Genomic DNA, 25,729 nt, shown 5'->3' on the forward strand with positions numbered 1-25,729 from the left:
ATGGATCGAGAGCAGCCCTGAGGAGAAGGACTTGGGAGTACTGGTGGACGAGAAGCTCAATATGAGCCGGCAATGTGCTCTTGCGGCCCAGAAGGCCAACCGCATCCTGGGCTGCATCAAGAGGAGCGTGGCCAGCAGGTCGAGGGAGGTGATTCTCCCCCTCTACTCTGCCCTCGTGAGACCTCACTTGGAGTATTGCGTCCAGTTCTGGAGTCCCCAACATAAGAAGGACACGGACCAGTTGGAGAGGGTCCAGAGGAGGGCCACGAAGATGATAAGAGGGCTGGAGCACCTTTCCTATGAGGACAGGCTGAAAGAGTTGGGGCTGTTCAGCCTGGAGAAGAGGAGGCTCCGGGGTGACCTTATAGCGGTCTTCCAGTACCTCAAGGGGGCCTACAAGAAAGATGGGGAGAGGCTGTTCAGGAGGGCCTGTTGTGATAGGACAAGGGGTAACGGTTTTAAAATAGAGGGAGGTAGATTCAGGTTGGATATTAGGAAAAAATTTTTTACCATGAGAGTTGTAGAACACTGGAACAGGTTGCCCAGAGAGGTGGTGGATGCTCCATCCCTGGAGATGTTCAAGGCCAGATTGGATGAGGCCCTGAGCAACCTGATCTAGTTGGAGATATCCCTGTTCCTTGCAGGGGGGTTGGACTAGATGACCTTTGAAGGTCCCTTCCAGCCCTAACCATTCTATGATCTTGCTAGTGCATTCCTCCCCCACAAGCACTGGCATACTGCATTCCGGCTCCCTTCCAGTGATCCTGATTTCACCCCCACCCCCTTTCATACCTACTTTAAAGCTCTGTCTATGAGCCCTGCCAATTCCCTTCCCAAAACTCTCTCCCTCAGTGGGACAGGCTATTACCATGCCTTTGTAACAGACCTGGCCTTTTGCAGATCCAGCCGCTGTCAAAAAACCCAAACCCCTGCCAGACACACCAGGCTCAGAGCCAGGTATAAATCTGTTGGTACTTCCTGCCTAATCCCTCATCATTGCCCACAGCTGGAAGGATAGAGAACACAACCTGTGCTCCTGATCCCTTGACCAGATGCCCAAAGCTTCTGAAGTCCTTCTTCATTGTCCTTGGAGTGGTTCTTACTAATTCCTCACTACCTACCTGAAACAACAAAAGAGGGTAATAGTCTGAGGGCCTTACTAGGGAAGGAAGCTTCTTCCTGACATCTTTAACTCTGACCGCTGGGAGGCAACAGACCTCCCTGTGCAGCGGGTCCCGTCTGCATATCGGGCCTTCTGCTCCCTTAAGCAGTGAGTCACCAATGACAATGACCCGTCTTTTATTCCTTACTGATGAGGTTTTAATGCCGATGGCAGTCTGACTAGGCTTTGGTGACACCTCCAAGCAGGGAGAACCATCATCCTCACTGTTATCCAGTTCCCCTTGCAGAGCACCGTACCTGCTATGCAAGGACACCTGGGGAGGGCAGGGGAATTGCCAGGCAGTTATGCTTGCCTCTCCGAGCAGGAACCTTGTGCCATTGCCCCCTGTCCCCTAATTCCTCACTTTCCCTGATCCGCTCTAACCTCTCCAGTTCTTCTTTCAGCTCTGCCACAACCAGATTATGGAAGTTGTCAATTTCCCTCTCACTTTCCCTAATTTTTCTTAACCTACTCACCTCCTCCCTGAGCTCCAACACTTCATCCTGGAGCTGCACCACCCGGCTTAGCAGGTCATCAACCTGCTTGCGCCTCACATAGCCATCCTCGGGATGGCTCCCAGCTACCAGTGAAAAGCTATGACATTCCTCACAGCCTGTGACCTGAACACCAATATCCCTTCGAGTGGGTGCTGAAAGCACAATTCTTCTCCTCACAGAAGCCACCATGACTCCCTGATAAGGTGGAGCACTTCAATCCCGTCCAACGAGCTGTAAGCAACAGCAGTTGTCCCCTTGTTAGGTAGAAACAATAGGCTTGCTGCCTTCGTCTCGGTGGGAATAGATGTAGTTTGTACTTCTGACACCATGCCAGAACAGGATATGAAATTGCCCAGGTTTATTTCCTTCTTTTATTATGAAATTGCTTTAATGTTTCGATGGAGTTTTTCCGTAAGCATCTTTCTTTTCCACATGTTTCTGGCTATTAAAGTCGGGGTTTGTCCATGTTGAAGTAGCATTAGTTTAGCTGTTTCAGGGTAAGCAATGCTAATAGGCAAGTATAGTGGTGGTGTGTAAGTCAGCATTTACTGAGTGAAGTTGATGTAATGAGCTTAAGCAGGCTGCCAGCAAACCTGTGAATCCATGCTACCCATGGTTTAGTTCAGGGACGGTGGTGGCTGTGGCAGTGTTGCATGCACATGGTGATGGTATAAACCGCAGTTTGTCACGCTCTCATTTGTGCCCCGTGTCAGTTTGAGGATTCAAGGATCCCTGACACTGATTTCCACTCATGGCTATTTCACAGGCAGTTTCCTTGTTGAATATCTCATGCCACTTATGGTTACAAGCTCTTGATCAGAAACCATTTTTTCTAAAAATCATGATCACAGGTTTGTTATCTCTGTTCCAATCTGCATGTTTCTGCTTCTTTTCAGGGAAGGATCATGTTTGCAGATTTATTGGCTGTGGAAGGAATGAGAAATTTAATTATGTGGTCATGCAGCTTCAGGTGAGTTCTATGCTTCCCTTCTCCCCTCTGTCCCATGGAGATGGCATTACAGGGAAGGATTTGTTCAGCCTGGAGAAGAGAAGGCTCCGGGGTGATCTTATAGCAGCTTTCCAGTACCTAAAGGGGGCCTACAGGAAAGCTGGAGAGGGACTTTTTACAAGGGTGTGTAGTGATAGGACAAGGGGCAATGGCTTTAAACTGAAAGAGGGCAGATTTAGATTAGATATAAGGAAGAAATATTTTTCATTGAGGGTGGTGAGGCACTGGAACAGGTTGCCCAGAGAAGTTGTGGATGCCCCGTCCCTGGAAGTGTTCAAGGCCAGGTTGGATGAGGCTTTGGGCAACCTGGTGTAGTGGAGGGTTTCCCTGCCCATGGCAGGGGGGTTGGAACTACATGATCTTTAAGGTCCCTTCCAACCCTAACCATTCTATGATTCTATGATTTACAGTGGGAGAATCAGACCAAGCACTGGTGTAGAGACTTTGTTGTACACAGGAAGTGGGCAGAATGGGAGACAGTGAGAAGGGGTAGTGCTGCTGTGATGTCCCTTGGGATAGCTCCAGTTTTCACTATGCATATTTCATAGCTCTACTATTCTGCTTAAGATGGCTTTCTGTCAGTCTTCTGGGGAGAGCACTCAATTCAGAATGCTTGCAGGAGCTACTCACAATATTGTACAGCAGTGGCAGCTGTTTGAAATATCTCCTGCTGAGCTCTGTGATGCAGCATTAAAAATATGTGATGCAGATAAAAAATATCAGAGCTCAGAGTGCGGTGGAAGCCAATGGTGTCACACCAGCAGCACGGTCTCCTCTGTGAAAGGGAGTGATCTCTGGCTCCCCCATCTCTACGTAGCTCAGCAGTAGCTTGGCTTCTGCTGTGAAAGTGTTTGCTCTTGTTTGAATGCTGCTGATATTAAGTCAATATGGGTAAATGCTTGGGTAGCTAGCACATGGTGACTGTACTGCCAGATAGCCAGCTACTCTGATCAGAGTTAGCCAGCTGAAGTCTTACATGGGTGTCTACACAAGCCACAATAGCAGCAGGAGCTGCGGGGGCCTGTTTGGCATGAAGCTTCACCAAGAAAACATACATAGTGAGATCTTCAGAGCCCAAATATGGTGGCACTGTAATGAAAACAGCTGTCTTTTTCACAAAAGCAGCTTCTTTTTACAGTGTACAGTCACAGGAGAGTTGGAGGGGAACAAGCGAGAAGAGATGGCTTAGTCAAAAACACATGGAAGAAAGGCCTTTAAGGAGAGCGAGTTTGTCCCTGGCTCAAGGGGAGTACTTTGAAACTAAAGGTGCTTCTTTCTGACACAGTTGCCTTGGAAGCAAGCCTATTTCAGCACTTGACATAAGAGTTGACAGGGAACTTGTCCTCTATCTCTTGCAGCTTGTATGATTGGGACTTTGCTGTGCAAAGCACTGTATGATTATAGAATACAAGCCTGCCCTTCCCTGAAGAGCTTACAGCCCATGTCATGTTTCTTTATGTATAATTTGGGTAACAGAACATGCTGAAGGAAAGAGAGAAGGTTGAAGCACTAAGTAATGAGAAGTAAGCTGCTGCATGAACTGGGAGGTGAATGGTGAATGAAGTAGAATAGACTCCAGCAGACCCCAGTACTTCTTTAAAATAAAATTCTGTTTCTTTTGAAGTGTAGTTCTACTTTGCAAGGCGGATGTATAAACCCAGTAGATTCCTGGTGCTTGGGTTTGCCTTTTACACACCGTTGGTGTCTCAGCTGCTGTTACGAATAGAAAAAACCTTTTGCTCTCTTAACGAGCCCTGGCTATTGCTGCTGCTGCAGTGTGAGTGACAATATGATTCTTGAAAGGGCTAATCTGCAGCTCATGGAAGATTAAGGCTTCTAATGCTCCAATCCTGTCCTTAACAAGCCTGATGAAGATGACTATACCTTGGAAAAAAACTTCTCTGCACAGAATCTCTGACTTTCTAGCCTGTTCTTGACTATGTAGCTGAGCTCGTAGAGTAGGCAGAGCTAAAATAATTTCATTATTTGCAAATTAAGACCTTGATACTTAAAGCATTAGCTAGTTTTGCACCATTGCTCTTTAGACTAAAATTCTCCTTCAACTTCAGGGTCTACTGAGATGTGGTTTATCATGTGTCCCTCTGACTGTAGTGTACTGCAATTCTCCCTTTATCTTCTGTCACTGGTACTGAGGTCTCCACTCTAAGTTTTGCAGCTCATTGCTTCTGCTGTGTTTCTTAGCCAGCCTGATGTTGTTCATTTGGAAAATAATGCTAATTTTCTATCTTTTCCGGGGGCCAATATTGGATATTCACGTGCCTTGGGTTGTTTCTGGAGAGCAGGTGTCTGAGACTGCATCCCAAACCAGCTGGGGAAAATTATGGTGCATTTCAGTGTGCAGCTCTGAAAAAAATCTGCCTTTCCCTGTTACCATTGGATGAGAAAGTTGGTGTGCAAGGAACCACTTTACAGTGGAAAGAAAGATCTGCTGTCAATTCAGTAACTCAGATCTTTCAGGGTAGCAATGACAAATCTGTGCTGCCTCTAATAAACTGTCACAGAAATTAAAAAAGGATAAGCACTAGAGAAGTGGCGTAGTCCTTATTTTGTTCATGCTAAGGAGCAAACTTAGGCTGGTTGCTGTGGCTTAACTGCATCTGTATTAGCTGACCTGTATCAAGTGTGGTTGTTCAAGGGACCAGAGCCCTGAAGTGAAACAGGAGTCAAACCAATTTGAGAGACTAGTCTCATGCTGAAAGAGCCAGTTGCAGTTGGCCTCTTAATGTCTGTAAATAGCTTGAGAACTGGAAATGGGTGGATTAATAGATGGCATTTCACTGCTTTGGAGAGCAATCTGTGTTGTCTCATTAAATGTTTGGAATCTTTTGTATATCTTCTGTTGTGAGTTTTGTTTGAATACATCTGGACATGTATTATAAGCATGTATGTCTTTGCAGAAGCAGAATCAAGAGATTCTATGTTATAGTGATAATCAGCATGTCCCTATAATCTTGATACATGTTCTCTGAAACAGTGGACTCTTATTCCTAATGTTTTTGATCAGTTGATAAATGCATTAGTGATTTTTCTGGTGTTTAGTCTGTCTCTTTTTTAAAAAAAATTACTTATTTTCATGCACAAACTGATAGACTTCCCCCCCCCCCCCCCCCCCCCGAAATTTAGTTAACTGGAGGTAAATTACAAATTTTTTTAATAAGTATTTTTTAGTCAGTGAAAAAATCCTCCTCTCCTGATTTAGGTTATAATTCTCTTGATAGACAACTTTCCCCATTGTGGTGTTACCACAACAATGCTGAGTTGAGCTTGAGCCAGGTAGTTGTATGGTAGAGAGTTTCTGATGAAGCTACTTCTGATGAGCTGTAATAGATAGTGGCTTCATGAGCTGTTTATCATATTTGTACTGCTTTAATCTTTAGATGGCTCAGAGAACAGTCAGAGGTTGTTCTTAAATCAGCTTCTATATAATCTAGGTTTAACAGTAAGGAGATGCTGGGCTCGTATAGTCTGGGGCACTGCTGTCCATGCTGTGCCTCTTTCCATAATAGTCCATCAGCTTACTTCCCAATGTAATGATCTGGTGTCTTCTTATCAGCTAATACATCACTTAAAAGTTAAAATGAAGTATTGGAAGATCATACACGAGAATTAAAGCGGACATAAGGTCTGATTAGCATTTCTGCTTTTTTTTGGGATGCATGTTCAAACTTGCAGCTGTGAAATGCTATGCTTTAGCGTGGTGGTTTAAGTGTTTTATTGATTGTTTCAGGGCCGAAATCTTGCAGATCTCAGAAGGAGTCAGCCTCGAGGGACTTTCACGCTGAGCACAACGCTGCGATTAGGCAAACAGATTCTGGAATCGATAGAAGCCATTCACTCTGTGGGATTCCTGCATCGTGACATCAAGCCTGTATGTTGTTTTGGAAATTTTCCTTTTGATTGTGTCTATCTGTTCTGCTTGAGTCAACAAAGACAGTCTGAGTATGGGCAGATCTCAGTGGAGGCATTTAGGCCTCCTTGCATGCTCCCAGTCTCACACATTAGCTATTTTCTATAAGTACAGAATAGTAATATAGTATTGTCATTCCTTTAAGTGCCTCGCAAACTAGTTTGTATTGGCAGAGGCAGCTCCATGGTGGGTTAGTAGCTGTCAGTCATATTTATACCAGTCAAGATCACATGACGAAGCAATCTAATTTTGAACAATCGTTTGGAGTCCAACCAATTATTACTATAAAAGGAAATCAGAAAGGATGTCCTGCTCTATAACCCATTGCTTGAATAAATGCTATTTCATCTATTTGACTTAGATAAATAATCCTTTTAATCTTTTATGAGCAATTACCAAAAAAATTAGAGCACAATTTCCAGTGTCAGAAACACAGTCATGGTGCTGGTCATCTGCCTAGGTGAGGCACGATAATTCCAAGTCTCACTGTAGAAGCCGATCTTTTTCCTGCAGCTCTTCACTACTTGACCTGAACACTTCTTCACCATCCCCGAGACTATCATCCTTCCAGAAAAATGATTTACAGCTTTTAAAATCAGCTGGTTTTGGCTGATCACATTCAGCCGAAAATCCGTCACTAATGTGACTGGCCACAAATCCTTTAGCAGCTATGCGTTATGGTAAAAGATATAACTTTAAGATGGTTAAAAAAGAGGTGCTGCATTTGCTTGTCAGTTTATTTATTAAGAACCCAGCCCAGTGGTTTTTAGATGTCTGAATGTCCAGATAAATGTAGGTAGTACAATACGGTGGATGGATATTCTGGGAGTTAGGGCAGAATAATGCATGCTAGCAGCTGAACCACGAACAGAGCATTTGTCTACAATAACTCCAGCCTGTTATGCAAGTGATGGAGCTCTCACTGCAGAGCTAGTGGTGTTAAATGTAGCTCTTTCTCATAGCAGCTGAAATTTAGCTACGCTCATGTCAATTTTAGTTATTCTGAGACTCTACAGTTACTTATCTGCAGTGAACTTCTTAACATGGCAGTGATTGTCTGATCAGGATGTTTAAAGTGCACCTTGAAATTCTTCTCTTTGACTTACGTTTCCACCAGAGACATGTGGGGCTATATGACAAAGTCTTGTTGACAAATGGCCACTCTTACCCAAGTTGCTGGTATCAGATCGATTTTTTTCTTTCTTTGTCTAGTCCAATTTTGCCATGGGCCGCTTACCTTCAACATACAGGAAGTGCTACATGTTAGACTTTGGTCTGGCCCGTCAGTATACCAACACTACTGGTGAAGTCCGGCCAGTAAGTAAATTTTAAGTCCTTTTTTTCCATTTCTGCAACTGCTTAGGCATGGAAAAATTTTGTGGTTTTGTTTGTTTTGTGGTTGTTATGCTTGGTCATTATATTGGACTGCATTTTCTGCAAGGTGAGAAGCAGCAGGTGACTTCAACTGAGTTGGGAATCTAAGAAGGGATGCTTGCTTTTGTCTTACAAGGTGTGTGACTTTTTTTTTTTTCTTTTTTTTTTTCCTTTAGGATAATCATATTTTCCATAGGCTTGGAATACTTACTGAGTACATTATGGCCAAGCAAAGAGGGTGAGCCCAATGCTGGCCATGTAACTTCTGTAGTCTCAGAGGACTTATCTAGTTCAGTTCTCTGTGATCTGGGGAACCGGGTCAGTACATTCTTAAACCATTTTATTAAAAAAATGCTGGAAGTTAGAGGCTGACCTGATCTCTGAGGTTGAGCTTACTGTGAACTGCAACCTGTAAATGCTATTCTCACCCTTTCCTGGCTTTGGTTTTGTGTATATTGCCCCCTGTCTATATTTCTTAGCGGGAGTATTTCACCGTGCCTCCTTGGAGGGGAGGGAAGGGCAGGGGTCATAACTTGTGCCACGTGACATTTGTGTTATCTTCAGTCCTTTTACCAGCCCTGTGTTAGCTGAGATCACTCATAAGGATGCATTAAGCTTCAGATCCTCTAGGTATCAGTCAGAGCATTCCTAGACTTATTTTGGAATACAGCGCAAGCAGGGAGGGCTCAGACAATCTCTCTGTTTATCATCCTAGTCTTATACCTTTTGGTCTGCACGTATTTCCCATCTGCAAAATAATTGTTGTTCTGGAAAATGTTGACAATTTGAGAGCTAAATTCGGAGACCCTGTAGTGCAGGATATGGTTGGGGAGTGGGGAGAAAGCCAAGATCAGTGAGCAGATTTTGTGTCTTTAGCAGATGGACACAGTTGGAGGATTTTTATTCTATTTTTTCTTCTTTCTTTGTAAGTCTCTTCAGTTGGACATTGCAAGCCTTTTCTTTTTAGCTGTAGATGGGAGCCACTTCAAAGGTAGCATCTGCATCTTATTCTTAAAGACACACACTATGCACTACTGGTCTTTCTTGTCAATGCTGTTTAGTTTGAGGATAACCTGGCTCCATACTGCCCTTTTCAAAAGGCAGCCCCACTCTTTTCCTCTTTCTGCAGTTAGAATTCAAGCCCATTATGGATTGAAACTGACATTTGGTTTTCTGCAAAATTTCTTCATTGTTTCAGTGAAGCAACTATGTGTTAGGTCTGTATTTCAAGTCCCATTGTTTGAATACTGTTCTTTCTTTACAGTTAAATCAACTAATTTTTCCAGATGTCTCTTCTTTTGGATCCTCTTTTTTTCTTCTTTTCTCCCACTAATTTAAAATTACTTTGCTTTTATTTTACTACATCCTTAGAGAATTTTCCCAGGCCCGTTTTTGGAAACAGCACTACATCCAGCCTTGACATTTTTCAGAGCAGAAGATTCTTCAGCTGTGTCCCGCAAGCTATGTCCTACTTGGGTTGGTATGGGTGAGGTGGGGCTTTGTTAGGATGCAAGACTCTGAGAAGGTCAGTCTTAATTCCGGTCATTCTGGTGGTTGGTTGCTTGCTTGCCACAGATGGGTCTCACAGAAGGACTAATGGCACATAATCTTTTCCTAAAAAAAGACACAGGGATCCTCAGAGGAATGGAGTATGCTCTGCTGAAGCAGTGGGAAAAAGTCTCAGTTTGTGGGAGGATCATACAGGATAAAGTCTCATATATCTAATGTATCTGTTCTCCCATGCCACACTTCCGGTGGTGAGGCTTTTTGGCAAAAATGATACAACAAAAAATACATAAATATTTACTTCAATCCCTTTTAACATTATGTTATAGTCACTGAAGTATTCAATCCTTTTGTGTCCCTGCTGCCTGTTACCACTGTTGAGTTCCACTGACTGGACTGAGACATTTGCCTGGAGAAGCATGATATGATTGCTGCCCAAATAATGCACTGAGGATTAGGAAGGAGATGGGGTGAAGGGCGATATGAAGACAAGTGAAATGAGATTTTTTTTTCTTTCTTTTTTTTCAATTAAGAATTTTATCTTTTATTTCACCAAAGATATTATTTCTAGACAGTAAGGTAGACTCCTCTTTCTTCATTAAGTTCCTTTATCCATGAAGAACATAATTCCCAGGTTTATAACATGATCATCCTGAGCCTAGTTTTTTTGTGATGTGGTTCTGAGGTACAATACACTAGATAAGTAGGGGAAGGAGCTCACTTTCTCTTTTTCTGGATGCATGTCTGAATTTTGCTTTTAGTGGTATTCATTTATTAACGGACTTTTTCTGTGGAAGTAGATTCTGTGCAGTTTCCTACAGTTTCAGAAGCATTGTCATACTTTATGAATAATACCATAAAAAGTATTTGCTGTTTTCACATCCTCTGAAATTCATAACCTTAATCTTGCTTGTCAGCTTTTCAGAAAGACTCTGACTTGCTAGTAGCAGAGATAATGGGCCTGGCCTTAAGGATGCTGTGGTTTTATTTTGTTTTGTGTTTTTTTAAGTTACCTTTTGCCTTCTTATTTTTGGTCACTTTTCTGTTTTGAAAACATCTTTGATTTTGAAAAAGGGAAAAGACAGTGATTTTGTGGAGCAAAATCCTCTAGAAAGCTGTGTTGGCACTGATTTATGTATTTATTTTTTTATGTGCAATTCACTGGTGCTAAACAGTATAATTTTTTTTTTATGTGAAAGGCAAGTAGCTCCTTAGTAGGCAGATAGCATAGACTGTCACTGAAAAGGTCTCATTCTGATTTTCTAGAGATGGATTAAAGCTTTGAGGTGAGATAATTTCTACTCTCCGTGGTCTTCATTGAGCATTAGTTCCTCCATCCTCAGCTGTTACACTTCTGGCTTTCCAGACCCTCTTTCAAGGGCTACCACAGTAGCTTTTACCTAGGGAGCTGTTACTCTGCTAAGCTTCTGATGAGTACGATGTATTAGGTTTGTATGTTTTTACAGAAGATAGCTACTTGACAGTTCGACTCAATTGCTCGGCATTTTTAAAGTCATGGGCTACATGGCTCAACTAAATCCAAATTTATTCTGAATCTGAACTTAGTCTGTGCTTCAAGGAAAACAAAACTGATCTGCCTTATGTGGTATATCAATATTAGCACAAATGTTACTCTTTGGAGAAAAGCTGTTGTTGCACAGCTTTGCTTTCATGGGAATGGTCTCATCCCTCTACCACTTGCTTCTTGCCAGATGTTGCAAAATCTCCTGGATAACAATCTGTAGGAACTCACATTGCATGATAAAGACAGAAGATGGCTGGAGCCAGAAGGTGCGTAAGGAAGCATCAGCAACAGTTTTTCCCTCTGTTAGCTCAGCTGTTCTCAACAGTCCCATTACTTGATTTTTTTCTCTGAGGGTTGTAGAAGTCAATCTTTGATAGTTACTCCTTTGGACAGGTAGAGCAGATGTGCATCAGTCACGTGGCCGTTTGGTGTCCATTGTGTGTTGAGAACTGCTTAGAGCCTGGCTGAAGGCTGTTACTTTGGCAACCATCAGTGTTTCTGGCATTTGGATCAGAGTCAACATCCTGGCTAGCAGGAAGGACTCTGGCTATTATGATAAACAGGACAGACTGTTAGTGCAAAAAAATTTAATCTTTCCCGAGGGTTTTGTTTTCAAACACTTGTGAGGACAGGGAAATGAAGGAAAAGACAGATAGCTTGACAAAACTGCCAGAGGAGATGCTGATTTTTTTACTGTTCCTCCCTGCACCCTCCTCTCCTGTTAGAGAGGTGGCAAAGATCTGTGATCTGTATTCAGCTGGGTATGTTTGACCCAAGATATCCCATTTCTCAAGGAAGCACTGTCAGTGAAGATTCACAAAGTATTCTTGGTCCATTACCCTTAGTAACATCTTTTGGTGCTCAATACTTATATATTCACTGAAACAGAGAGTGGAAAAATTACTTAGTCACAGTACACAGCGCCATCTCCAGGGCTGTGAGCCTCCTGAGATCCCATTTCTAGGGAATATGTCTTATTTTTGTGTAAAGGTTTAAAGCTTCATTGACAACAGATCAAAATACACCTCCTTCCATTCTGCCTATGGCTTAAATACGTGATGCTTGTGGTACTCTGCTGTCAGGTGAGAATGCAGGAACTCCTGTAGGAGACGAGGTTATGGAACCTGAGGCTTCCGGACTTTGGATGAATAATCTAATGCTCGAGTGAAGAAACTGTGCTCCTGTTCAGTGTCGTCCTTTCTTAGTGACTCTGAACCTTCATTTCTTGTTCTTTTTTCTGGTTCTCCTCCATACCAGGGCTTGCAATTGCAAGGCTTCCTTCAATTGCCTAAAGAAGGCTTCATCTGCTTTTTCTTCTTGATGAAGCAGTCAGTAGAAGATGCTTACCATTACATTACCTGTGTTAGTAGGTGCTCATCACTTACCTGTCAGTAGTGACTGTCTCATCACCTGCTCCAGGGAGAGCTTCATACATTCAAGCCATTCCTGTGCAAATGCACCTCCTTGCCTTCCCAGTTCTTCTCACCATTCGTTGCAGCACTCAAGCCATGCACGCTGTCCCACCAAGTCTCTTTAATCCCAATGAGATCATAGTTTTGCAACGGCATATGGACCACTAACAACTCCTGTTTGTTTCACATGTGTAGGTGTTTGTGGACAGGCACTTGAGGTGGGCCACCATTCGTGCTGTTTTCCCAGGGAAGGCATGAGAGCTTCTGTCATCCTCTCTGTGGACACTTCCTCACAGCCTCTGTTCTTCCATTTCTCTTCAGGTTATGGTAATCCTCTCTCATTGCACCTACCTTAAGCCTTCCTCACTAGGTTGGCAAGCCTAGATCATAGAATCATAGAATGGTTTGGGTTGGAAGAGACCTTAAAGATCATCTAGTTCCACCCCCCTGCCATAGGCAGGGACACCTTCCACTAGATAAGGTTGCTCAAAGCCTCATCCAGCCTGGCCTTGAACACCTTCAGGGATGGGGCATTCACAACTTCTCTGGGCAACCTGTTCCAGTGCCTCACCACCCTCAGAGGGAAGAATTTCTTCACTAGAGGGGCAGAATGACCTCCCTTGACCTGCTGGCTGCACTTATTTTGATGTAGCCCAGGATACAGTTGGCTTTTTGAGCTGCAGGCGCACATTACCAGCTCATGTTGAGCTTTACATCAATTAACACCTCCACGTTCTTCTCCTCAGGGCTGCTCTCAATCCATTCTCGGCCCAGCCTGTACTTGTGCTTGGGATTGCCCCGACCCATGTGCAGAACCTTGCACTTGGCCTTGTTGAACTTCATGAGGTTCTCACAGGCCCACCTCTTCAGCCTGTCAAGGTCCCTCTGGATGACATCCCTTCCCTCCATCATCTTGACTGCACCACACAGCTTTGTGTCATCAGCAGACTTGCTGAGAATGCACTTAATCCCACTGTCCATGTCACTGACAAAGATACTGAACAGCACCGGCCTCAATACCAACCCCTGAGGAACACCACTCATCACTGGTCTCCACTTGGACATTTGCTAGATGCGAAGGCTTCACAAAGATGCTCTTACCACTCTGTCAGCTGGGTCCCTCCTTTCATCAGCAGTCCTCTTTCCTCAAAGAGGACCCCATGGTCACAGAAGCCAAAGCCCTGTCTTTGATAACTAGGTGTTCACTTGCAGAATGCATCCAGTTCTAGCTAAGTCTTTCCCACTCATTGGCAGGATTTGGGAGGATAGCACGCGGGCCCCTATGCCCCTATATCTGTAGTCACTCTTAGTATACTCAAGGTCGCCCCTTGAAAAACAGGTGGTTTTGGTGCTCCCATGCATAAGCATCAAAGGTTAATAGAGAGCCACACAAACCTTGGTAATCTGTCCTTATCATCCCTTATCCAGGCTCCCAACAAGCTACAAAGCTTTTGAGACATCAAGTCAGGCCAGTAGATGAGACTTCCATTTCCTGTAGGAAGGAGTCTTCAGTGACCATCACTCACCTTTGCTTCTTGGTATGGACGTTCGATTCAGGCTCAGCTGGCTCCCCTCACAGGTCTTGTTCCTCCTCACCAGTTCACAGGTTACTAAAACTATTCTGCAACTGTAGATTTGCACGTGGAGACGGAGCCTCCCTTCTGCTGCTAGCTTCCCTCCTCTGGCGAGTCCCCATCTGTTGCTCCTTGGAGCATAGCTGCTAGCTGTCCCTTTTCCTCGCATTGCAGAGTTTGTGATCTTCACTCTCAGATTCTGTTGATCTCTTGTTCGCTCTCCCTGATGCTACACAGTCTGCTCACCTCCTTTACCACCTTGCCACAGCTCCTTCACCTGGCAACACTGCACCTCAACCAGGGTACTTCTCTTAGAATGAGGCAGCCCAATGTGTATGGCCACATCCTTCCTCTGGGGCTTTTTCTGGGTTGAGGTGTGGTTCAATGCTAAAGATAGCTGCATCAGCCCATGCTGGGGACCAGGCCCTGAGGCCCATCACCACCATCGTTACAGCCTCAGTCAGACCCACGCCATCCTAAGCAAAGTTTCTGGGCCCTTTCACACCCTTGTTTTGCTACCTACTGTCACAGCTGCTACAGCTCTGTTAGTTGTGTGTTTATTGTGCTGCTTATAAATACCATAAATAGAGGGAAAAAAAATATCAAAATTTTCATGCTTTTCATGCCAAAGTTTTTGTCAACATCAAGAATCTCACAGTTAAACTTTGATCTGTAGGAGATCAGGTTCTGACTTTGGCTGATCTCGAAACTTTCTATATGTAACAGGAGAGGGCAAAACTGAAAACACACTTTGACCAGGTTGTATCATAAAGTTCTTTTTGTGTGCAGGTCTTTAAGAGTTTGTTGCCTCTTTAAAGGACAACTATAATTGCCACCACTCAAATGAGAGAGAAACGTTGTCTTTTGCAGTGTAATTTCTTGAAGTGTGGACTTTCTTGGGGGCTGATATTTTTGAAAATTCAGATATGCGATATGGACTAGCTTGCCCTTGTCTATATGCACAAATGCTGCAGAGAACGCTGCTGGTGATACCGATGGTGTAGGTTTTTCCTAATTATATCCCAGCTAGCCACATTTCTGCTGATTTTGTTCTTTAGGACAGTTTCAAGTATTCGTTCTGGTGCGTGGGGTTCGAACCAACATTATACCTTTACAAAATTAGTATTGCACATGCCAGATTAAACGGAATGCAGGGGGTCTGCATCTGCCCAACTACATGTATTGTACCTGTAGGATATCCAGAAGCATCTTCTTTAGGACTGGAGGCAGCTTACCGGGTAAGATGCATTGAGTCAGTGATGCAGTTGTTATGGTCCATATGGAATAGGATTATGAAAGCTACAAAACCTTTTTTAGTGCCTTTATACAAATCTAGATGAGATAAGTTGGTGCATAGGATACCACCCATCCAGTTTCAAAGAAGGTGTTGCGGATCTAAACAGTGTTCAGAAGACAGTAATGACAAACTCATGTGAAGAGGGATTGAAAATATTATAGCCTGAGCAAGAAGATGAATAAAAGGAATTTTAGAAAAGTCTGTAAAATACTATAAAGTTTTGAGAAGAGCTTCTATTCTCTTTGGCTACATAGGAACAAGGTATTCAGTGAAACAGGTGGTAAATTTAAACTGATAAAGGGATGCATTTATTCATGAGGCATCACTTGCTGGAACAGGTAGTCAGCATGCATTGGTAAGAGTAATACTGCACATGTATGCAGGTCAGACTGGTCTAAATGGCAGTGATGGGACAGATTGTGCTGTGGTAAAGGTAAGGGGCAGCAGGGGAGGGCTATAAACTGGCAGGCGAAATTCTGTGTAGGTAAAAGGTGATGCTCATGGTGTGTGTTTGGGAGGAGGAGAACAGTTCTGATTCCACATATACCACAGCGGCCTCTGAGCTGACAGGTATCTTGATAAGTGAGACCTTGATGTTATGGAACAGCTTCTAGAAGACATGGGTTTGGTACTCAACAGCTTTCAAGAAGGCACTCAAACACTAGAAGTTGTTGGGAAAGGAATACGGGACAAATCAGAGATCACTGCTGTGAGCCTTGACAAGATCAGAGTGGCTTTTTGGAGTTCTCATAGCATACCTGAGAGAAAATTTTGGGCTGATCTGAGGTGGACTGCTTAGCTATTGGCCTTGTTCTTGCAAAGAGCCTTTCTCTTTGTGTTTTGTGATCAGTGTGATGCTAGCAGTTGTGGGTATGGGGCATCTCTGCCATCCACTATTAAAAGATCTTGCTTTAGAGTGCTTTACTTTTTAACTCCTCTCCTCTGAGATTTTTGCAGTGGCTTCACTTTGTGCTTCCATGTGGGCAAACTAGCCCAGCAGCAGGGAAATCGTTAAAATATAAAATCTGTTTAGAAACATTTTAAAAATGGAGGTAAAAGAAAGAACTGATGTTGTCTTCCACATCAATGGTCTTCCTGTAGAACATTTGCACCCCATTTTTGCCTCGATGGAGAAGAAAATTGGGAAATATAACTAGCTTGGGGGCAGTGTTGTCTTGGACCAATCTGACTTTTGTCCAGACTACTGATATATAGGAAGCAATTTTTCCTTCTCTTAATACCTAAAGCTATCCCATCACCTCATGCAAGGCCACTGTCCTTGTTTTTCAAGCTTCTGTTCTGCACCCTCCCACACCCCACAATCCCTTTTTCTTCATGATATCCTGCCAGGATTTATGCTGTTGTATATCTTTAGTGGCAAGGAAGAAGGAAGATTTTTTTTTTTTTAGTGGCAAGGAAGTTTTTTATATGGTTATGCTGATGTGTTATATACTTTGTTATCAGCGCGAGGGTTCCCATCCATGAGGGTTTGAAGTGGGCAGTGGTTCAAGCCATGTGTTTCTCAGTCATGGAAGGCTTGGAGATCTGCTTAAGAAGAGATGGCTTATGGAGGGTATCCGTTAGTTCAGCTCTAGTTAATCAGTGCATTCAGATGCAGAGGGTACTCTTTGAGAATCAAGTCTAGTTTTCTCTTTGTGATTCCTCCCCCCTCCCCCCCTCTCCCTTCCATGAAAAAGTCCGTTTTGGGGTGAATCCCAAGACCTTCTGTAACAAATTCAATATTACAGGATGCAAAGAGCTTTTTTAGGGATTTAACCATTATTTCCTCTAGATGCAACCTTCTAGACAGACGAGCAGTTCTATTCACCGTGATGTCCTGATTGTCCAACCCGCCTTTGCCATGTAGCAGTATAAGCAGTCAGTGATGATGCACATCTTAGGACAACAGAGCTAAGCAACTCGGGAAAGAATTGAAATGTTGCTTGTTTGTTTTTTTTTAAAAAAAATAAATGTGGAAGTATCTTCTATAGACAGTGCACAAGTCAAAATTTTCACCTTGCATTAATTTTTATAGCAGAGAGGTGGACTAGCAGAACGTGTTTGTTATGGAGAACTAAGGCTGAGAAGAAAACTTGAACTAGGAGGGGAAAATATACATAAATGTTGTTATACAGATAATATGATGAAAAACATATGCTTGTATAGTGGAGGTGTTCTGAGTCATGAAGGTCTTCTGTGCTAATGTAGGTCAGGTTTTGGACAGTAACTCCTTGAAGATTACTGGTCTTTGTTCAGGTCTGCTAGTTTTGTCACTAACGTGCAGTACAGAAAACATTATAGTTCTTGCCTCTCTGTGACACCTTGCCTTCAGAAACATATTCACTGTGGCCACACAAATATATCTTGAAAGTGGTCAAGGGTTTAGCAGCTTTGGTCTTAGTTATTTATTTGAAAATAGAGGAGAGGCTATGTTTTTCCTGGAGTCTCTTTCCCATTGCAGGATCTGACACTGGGCTGTTACGCTCAGCAAGCATTTTTTCAGCTTTGTCAGCTGCAGCCCATTGATTAGATCTAGATCTCCTCGTGTCTCAGACTGCACTGCAGTAGTTTGCAGTGCCTTGCTGAAGATAGTATATGTATGTAAGGGCAGCTCGGTGAGTCAGTGGGCAGAGAGAAGATGTTGTAGGCAGGACAGTGCGTAGCCTGTTTAGATGAGCGTGATGAAGGCTGCATTAATGTGTCAGCTAATTGAGAAAAAGGTATTTATTTTCCGAATGTCTGTGCATAGTGTTAAAAATAAACTTTACTGCAGTGAACAAGGTATTAGAAGAGGAGAGTAAGGTATGTTTTTCTACTAAATAGTTTTCTCCCCACTAGAAAATGAGCTATAAATAACAAAATATATATTATATAAATAACTCATACATCCTAAGATCCCAAATATTCAAACATAGCAGACCAGTAGCTTTTATACTTACTTTGTGCTTGAAATATGTGTAAAGCTGTAATGTTATGTAGGAGATGAACATTTTACAGTAGAATAAAGAGATTTGTGGAGCTGTAGTACTCAGAGTACTATATTAGCTTAGGAATGGATATAATTTTTGTCTCGAACTGCGTATTGTAAAAAGATAAGCAGAGAAAAGGCTGAAAGCACGGCACAATCACATTGGTTCGTTAGAGAAAATGAAAAAAAATGGACCTATGTCTTTAAAAATGTTGCACATTTAGTATCTTATAGAAATGTCATTTCTGTGGAAATGGGTTAGTTATAAAACAGATCATCATGAAAATTATGTAAAGGTTCTCGTTGTTACTTCCATTGTTGGAGTAGCAAATTTGGACTTGAGAAGGGAGTTTGTATTGTGGTTTAAAACATTACAACTACAGAAAGCTGGTGCAGTTGCAAATATGGTATGAAAAACAGAATAGCTGATGGATTTGAAAATCTATTAGCAGGCAGGGACTCTTGTATCTTGTTATAACTAGCTGTTTCTCTGCTTTCCTCCCCTGGATGCCCTGGTTCACTGAGGGTGACCTCATATCATCTACATCAGGTTGTTGATGGTTTTATTTGATGTCGTAGCTTTCTGGTTAGAGATCTTGTGCTACAGAGGTGAGGGTAAAGGAAGGACAACTCAGGCTCAGATCCCATATATGCCTGCAGGGAACTGAGATCACATTTTCTATTTCTGAGTGCCTTTACTGCCAAGCTGCAGGGAGGACAATGGTATGTTTGAACGTGTCATTCTTTCTGGTCAATGCTGTTCCACTTGAAGCTCTTATTATTTTTCCCACTGGACTACAGAGAGAGGAACAGAAAACTATTACTGTGTCCAGTGTTGAGGGAACAGGGGCTTCACTCCCTGGGCGATTGAATGTTGAGTTGTTGAGTCTCCCCTCCATCAGGTAAGTGCATTTGCTGCCAGGTTACAGAGTGCCTGTCATACACTCTCTCTCTCTCAGTAAAAAATATTCAGTTATTCTGTGCAAAAGGGATCCTTTCTGACATGGATGTTCTTAGGCTTGCGTCTCAAAGCGCCCTCTGGCTTAGGAGTGAGGGTGTACTCTGGAAGGAGGGAGATGTGGTTTTCATGTCTGTCAAAGTGATGGAGAGATTTGAACTTAACTCTGCTGCATCTCAGCAATTGTCACAAATGTCTTTTGTCTTCTTCCTTTCGGTAGAAAAGGAGCATCTTCTCCATCTGACTCTAGGAAAGTATTATGAGCTGTAAATCCCAAATGAGATGTGGCTAACACTCTACAATGCTCTCTAAAACATTTCCTTTTTGGTGGTTCCCCTGCTCTGCATTATAGTGCATGAAAAACTTACCTATTTTATTTAGCGATCCCCGTGATTTCCATGGGGATATTCTGTGCTACTTGTCCCCCTGTGGCACCACGCATGTAAGAAACAAGTGCAGCTGTGACGCCCAAATTCTCTTGTTAAAAATCAAATGATAATTGAATAATAAGATTACAGCTGGAATAAGCGTTTGATTTTAAAATGCTCATTTTTAGCCCATTTCATACAAAATCTACAGAATTGTTAGAACTTGGATGTTTTTAGGGAAGAAGAAGACTGAGACTCAAGTAAGAAACTCCTTTGAGTTGGTTGCTTTTGGTTAGTTGATTTCTGTTGGAAAAAGTATCTCTCAGCCGAGGTCTTTCCTCAGTTTACTGAATGGAGTTTTAAGGTTATATAATATATTATAATATTAGCCCTTGCCTCTGATCAGTGGCCCTCATGTTTCCACACTGTGCAATTCCCTTCTTAAGATACAGTGGCCGCTCACGTGGCCTAAAAGCGGCTCTGACTTTCATTCTGTTCTCTTTAAACCACCATGCTGCATCCCACCACAGACAGCAGAGACCCTGCTGTTTCTAGGTGGAGCACTGCAGCAATCATCAGGGAAGTGGAAGATGCCTGAAGCTGTCAGCTGTGAGGCTTATAAAGTTGGCAAGCCAGTGAATGTATAGAGATTGCTGGTGAGAAAGCAAGGTGGTAGTTGCAGAAAAAGCCAAATATCTTGGGTGAGAATCCATGACAATTCAGATGGGGAAGGGGACATCTCTGTTCGTTTTTAGAAACTTATGCGCGAACATCAGAACTTGCTTTGGGTGAAAAGGGCAAGAGATGCAAAAGAGCAAATCCCCTTGCTGCTGATTAGAACAGTTTGATTGGGGGAGGAAGGGAGGTGTAGATATCAGATAATTTTAGAATGGAAAATCACAGTAGAACCATACAGCTGACCTATGGCTAGGCCGTATGCATCTCTGCCCTCAACCTTGTTTTTAATTATTAGGTGTGATATGTGAGCAGGGGAAAGTTAGTCTCTAGAGGGACCCCTCTCACCGCTTTGCAGAGCACTCACAGGCCACACAGGCTCACTCAACTCCATGTCTAAATGAAACTGAATACAGCACGAGCCAACAGCCCTGTGAAGGATGCTGGGAGATGGCAACAGCTAAACAAGAGACCCAGGTTTCTGGAGTGATGCAATATTGAATTGTGTTTTAATTCATTTCTGTTTAATTTTTTTCCCATTTTATTGTTTTTTATCATGTTTTTCTTTGGGTTTCTCTCTGTTTTACAGTTCTTTTGGGCTCTTCTTTTGAGGCTGTGTTTGATGCGTTGGCTTCCCATCCGCTGCTCGTAACCATCTCTGCTATGAGTTGTGAGTGAGCCATCACCATGCTTCTGGGTTTTCATTTTGTTTTGTGCTTTTGTTATATATGGAAGTCCAAATTACACCTGGTTTTCTTTTTTCCCTCTTGATATGTTTGTTTTTCAGCAGGATCGTGACAGGTACCTTAATGTGATGCAGAGGCCTAGAACACTTGGGATTCTGCCTGAGGGGCTGGCAGGCATTTGGGTGGTGCCAGAGACTGTGATTTTGTCACTTCTGTGGTTTCAGAGGCAAGGGGATGAGAGTTCTCTCATCTTACATTTTTTGGCTCCAGCTTCCTCTATTAATTTCTGACTCCCCATTGGGATAAAATATGCTGCTGTCATAAATGATTCTACAAAGTGCTGCCATTTAAATTAGCGAGTCAAAATGCACGTAAGAGGTGCAGAATTTGTCTCCGCAGAGGAAATGGAGATGCATATCCCTGTGTCTCCCCCATAAGCCTAACTGATGGAAGCAGGAGATTCCTAGAAGTTACAAAGATACTTTCTTTTAGTTCAGTTAAAGCTTCCTTTCACTTTTCCTTCTTACCATAACTTTTCCAACATGTCATTTCAATCCAAGATATATCTCCATTTCCTGGAGATATATCCATCTGGCATTTCCTGTCTCCCCTTACCACCTTCTCTTCAATTTGCGCTAACTTTCTTTTCATTTTCTTACTGCTGGAAATCCTTTTCCTGTTTCCAGGAGAGGTGGGTTAATGATCCTAGGTGACAGCAGGCCTGCCAGGGGCAAAAGTGATGGCTCTTATGAGGTGTTTGCACAAGCTTCCAGAAAGTTGGAGAGGAACTGGCGGTCATGTTCCATGAGAGTACCACAGGCATAAGAAATGGCAAGAGGAAAGTGCTGTCATCCAAGTACAAGTTTTTTAGGAAGGAAGCTGGAAACCAGGACATTCAAAATATCAATCTAGGGACCAGTGAGGCAAGAGGAACAATTTTAATACCTATGTGTGAATGTGGTGTAAGGCGCAGGGATTCAGATTCATGAGGAAATATATGGACTCCTGAAATAAAGGGAGCATATACAGGAAAGACAGACTTCATGTGAATCACACGGGAGACACTGTTGGCACTTACAATACAAATGATCATGAGTGTTTGAACTGGAGAATGATGAAAAGCTGATGAGTGCAAAAGAGCACGGTTTGGAGCAATGCATCCACTTCACACAGCATTTTGTTACCTAATTCTGTCTTTGTCTGTGAGGTAGTGTACATTGCCAATATATTGAAAGGAACACAGAGTGTGTTTTTGCTCTATCGTAGTGATCTAACACATTCTGCCAAGCCAAAACCCATTTTAAAACAAGCTTCTAACACAATGCAATATACTTCATATCTCTGTCATCTCCCTGACAGCTCCGTGTAATAAATTACTTTAGCTTTGTGCTAGACACAATCTGAATGCAGGAAGAGCTGTACTTTACTGAGTAATGATTTTGATAGTAATACTGATGTTGAAAAATTAAAAAGTAAATAATTTATGGTTTAAAGTTGTATTTCAGCTTGCTAGCTTCTTATCTTCTTATAATTTTTGGGATTCACCTCAGTTGGGTTATATATGATTCTATACTCTGAAGCTCCTAACTTATGATTTCAGTTCTGTGTCAAATTTGGACCAGTCTGGACGGCAAGGATGCTTTATCCATGCTCTTTTCCACTGCTGGGCAGTGCAGTGGTGGGATGGAATTTATTAACTGGAAGAAGGGAAGTGTGTAAAGAAGTCATCTGGAAAATTAACATTGATGAATTCAGAAGAAAAGTCAATAACAGTTGGGTATACAGCATGTGCTACAATAAGTGCTCAGGCAGGAGCTGTTTGTTTGGCTGAAAAACAAGGTGTCTCCACAGCCATGGAAATATTTGATTGCAGCGATTAGTGACACAGTCAAAAGACACGACTAATTGCCTTGTGACTGGCAGGGCAGTCAAATGTGGTTAAAAGAGGTGAAACCTTTATGAGAAAAAGATGCTGTTAACACATTTAGCATTTACCTATTTTGTTAAAAGCTGTAAAGTCCTAGCAAAACAATGGCAGAGTCTTGCTCAGTTGCAGTGCTCTCTCTTTGGTGAGGTACCATGTGAGAGGACTGGAGAGAGAGCTCTTTGGGTTAAGCTGCAGGACTGGCTTGGTGAACTGTTTCATGCTGGCTGTGGGACAGATACACAGTTAAGAGATGTCTGGACTTTTGGTTTGCTCCTGAAAGAGGAGAAGAATACATTTGCAAACCACATAGAGTTGGTTTCAGAATAGATCTAATTAAAGCCTACAAAAATAGCCTGTCTGCCAGAAATAGTAAGTATTGATCTAAAAAGGTTTTCAGAGACATTGCCAACCATACTGAAACCAGCTCACGGGGTACTTGGTTCAGTACCTACACAGTTGACAACCGAAGACGTTCAAGTAGGGAAAGAACACGAAAGACAAACTCCCAGGGACTGCAAACATTGAATAATATTTGTTCTGAAAACATTACAGGTTACACACTAGAATTGTTCATCATACACTCTTATTTTATAGCTCATGAAAAGTATCCAAACACACTAGCTTCCATTCATGATGGACAAGAGGAATGTCCTCTTGCTTTTGAATATGTAGAGGACATTTATGGTGGTGGCTGATTCCAATAGATGTATTCTAGTGGCCAGTATTCTGATTTTCAGGAACTCACATCAGTGAATTCACTGGAATCCTGAAAAATATTTTGCAGTCATTTGTCAGTGGGAATCCTAAATGTGTGCTGAGAGGAATGCAGTCCATGATCGAGAGTATAATATCTGGACTATCACCTGCTGCTAAATAAGTAGCTTATAGCTCAAGCTGGTGTACAGCAAGATTAAATGCTGCATTAGGTGCATGAGATGTGCATCCGGGTTCTCCCTGTGGAGTATTTGCTTAACGTAAAGGAGCTGTAAGATAGACTTGTAGCTCTTTTTGCTTGGAGTCACTATAACTTAAGAGCTGCATCATACACCATTCAAGTGTGTGTTAGTAGCATGGTGTGGTTGTTTAAAAACATTTGAAGTTTTATTCTTTCTGAGAGCATTGAAACTCAGAGCAGCCTCCCTGTACCCAAAAGGAAACAACTGAGTCATATGTATTTAAACTGACAGAAGGGTGCCCTAGAATAAAAGTACGGAGTTTTAGGCTTGGTTCTGAAAGTGTAGGCACAGCTGAAAGAACAAACATGAATCAACTGACCTAACTGGGAAGAGTTACCCAATTAGAGTTGTTATCAATGCACTCAAATTTCTGCAAGAGTAGGATCTTAATCATAAGTATGTTTAGTTTTTTGCCCAAGCTTAGCCTTATGATGGAACATACCTGGGCCTGAACCTGGTTTTGCCACATGAATTTTGAGAGCAATGCTGTTAACTCTAGTGCTTCTAGCTAAGCTGAAAGAATTTGGTGGATGTAGTTATTTAAATGCAGTTTTTTCAGAACAATGACACCTTCAGTAAGTGAACTCACATGGTCTAATGTTCTTGTGGAGGCAGCAGTGGAAAGAGTTGGAAGTGTTGCTCAGCCCCCAGAGTAGAGAAAGCCTCCAGCTCAGAGGAGCAGTCACAGGAGGACTGCCTTCTTTGCAAGGCCACTATATCAAGCCTTCACTTCCTGAGAACACGAATAACAAGAGAATCAGAGAAAGAGAAAATAAAGATACATGGTTCAGGATGTACTGGGAAGAATCTGGAAAAATGCAAGCACACTGGAAGTGAGAGGTTTATAATTTAAGTCTTACAGAGGATGTTGATAAGCAATGTCAGCATATGGTCATCTGCCCTGAGTCAGAGTAAGGGATCCCAGTTCTTTTTCTGACCAGGCTGCCCTCAGGCTTTGCTTAGCTCATGTTCTTCATGACTCAGTTTTGCACTTGCGCTTCTTTACTAGCTTTTCCCTTGACCTGGAGTTTAAAAAGGAAAATATGGTCTTGAATAATGTTCTTAGCTCTATGCCTAGACTATTACTATTCTAACCTATCACTGTAACCACTTCGCCCTCTCTGTAAAATAAGCTTTTCTAGAAATGTGGAATTGAAGAATGCTGTCTGTTTAGCTGGCTGCTAGAGCAGATGAAGGCAGTGAGAGCTTTGTATCTCTTGGGTACACACGAAATAACAGTATAGATGAGAAGTTCTAAGGAGTTAGCTGCACAGGGGATTTAGTAATCTGCTCTGTCTCTGAGATTTTCTGTTGTATTCCTTCAGCCTCGCAATGTTGCTGGTTTTCGAGGAACGGTCCGCTATGCTTCAGTGAATGCACACAAAAACCGAGTAAGTATTTTGGGGTTATAAGGAGTAAACAGCAACGTTATTTCTCCTCAGAAACTTCTTTTCAGGAGCAGAGGAGTAAGAGGCGTAAGTTCTGGTTTGTTACCTACAGAAGTTAGTATATCAGATGAATTCCATTAGGTGGTCAAGGCTGTAAAATCAAAATTCTGATTCAGTTATTGGATCCTCTCTAGTTGGCAGCCTTAATAACTGTAATTATTGCATTATCAGACACTTTCTAAAGGGGAAAAAAAAAAAACAAACCGCACTAAAGTGGAAAAGTTTAAGTGCCAGGCTGCTTGCTGCTAATTTCTAGCAGAACTTGGCTGTGAATTACCAAGTGCCAGGTCCCCAAATCCATTCTTGACCTGGAATTTTTAATATTAACATCATGGCGTCAGGTGAAGAGCCACCTAGTGAAACCTATGTTTATTTTTCCCTGAAAAGAGCCATTATTTACATAGTATCTGACCTGTTTCATTCTACACGCTTCCAGAAGTCTCATCCAACATTCTTCTC

General features: G+C 42.5%; 1 protein-coding gene across 2 annotated transcripts in view; it reads left to right on the top strand.

Moving 5' to 3' along the window:
• The window catches only part of TTBK1 (tau tubulin kinase 1), a 111,342-nt gene that overhangs the window by 32,047 nt on the left and 53,566 nt on the right, over positions 1 to 25,729 (top strand). For both annotated transcript variants that reach the window (XM_086631791.1, XM_086631790.1), the window contains exons 4-7: positions 2,556 to 2,629; positions 6,417 to 6,557; positions 7,809 to 7,913; positions 25,148 to 25,213. In XM_086631791.1, the coding sequence (XP_086487917.1) occupies positions 2,556 to 2,629; positions 6,417 to 6,557; positions 7,809 to 7,913; positions 25,148 to 25,213 (386 nt within the window). The remainder of the gene's footprint in view (positions 1 to 2,555; positions 2,630 to 6,416; positions 6,558 to 7,808; positions 7,914 to 25,147; positions 25,214 to 25,729) is intronic.

This window comes from Tauraco erythrolophus, chromosome 2 (assembly GCF_009769465.1).
Source record: "Tauraco erythrolophus isolate bTauEry1 chromosome 2, bTauEry1.pri, whole genome shotgun sequence".
Taxonomy (NCBI): domain Eukaryota; kingdom Metazoa; phylum Chordata; class Aves; order Musophagiformes; family Musophagidae; genus Tauraco; species Tauraco erythrolophus.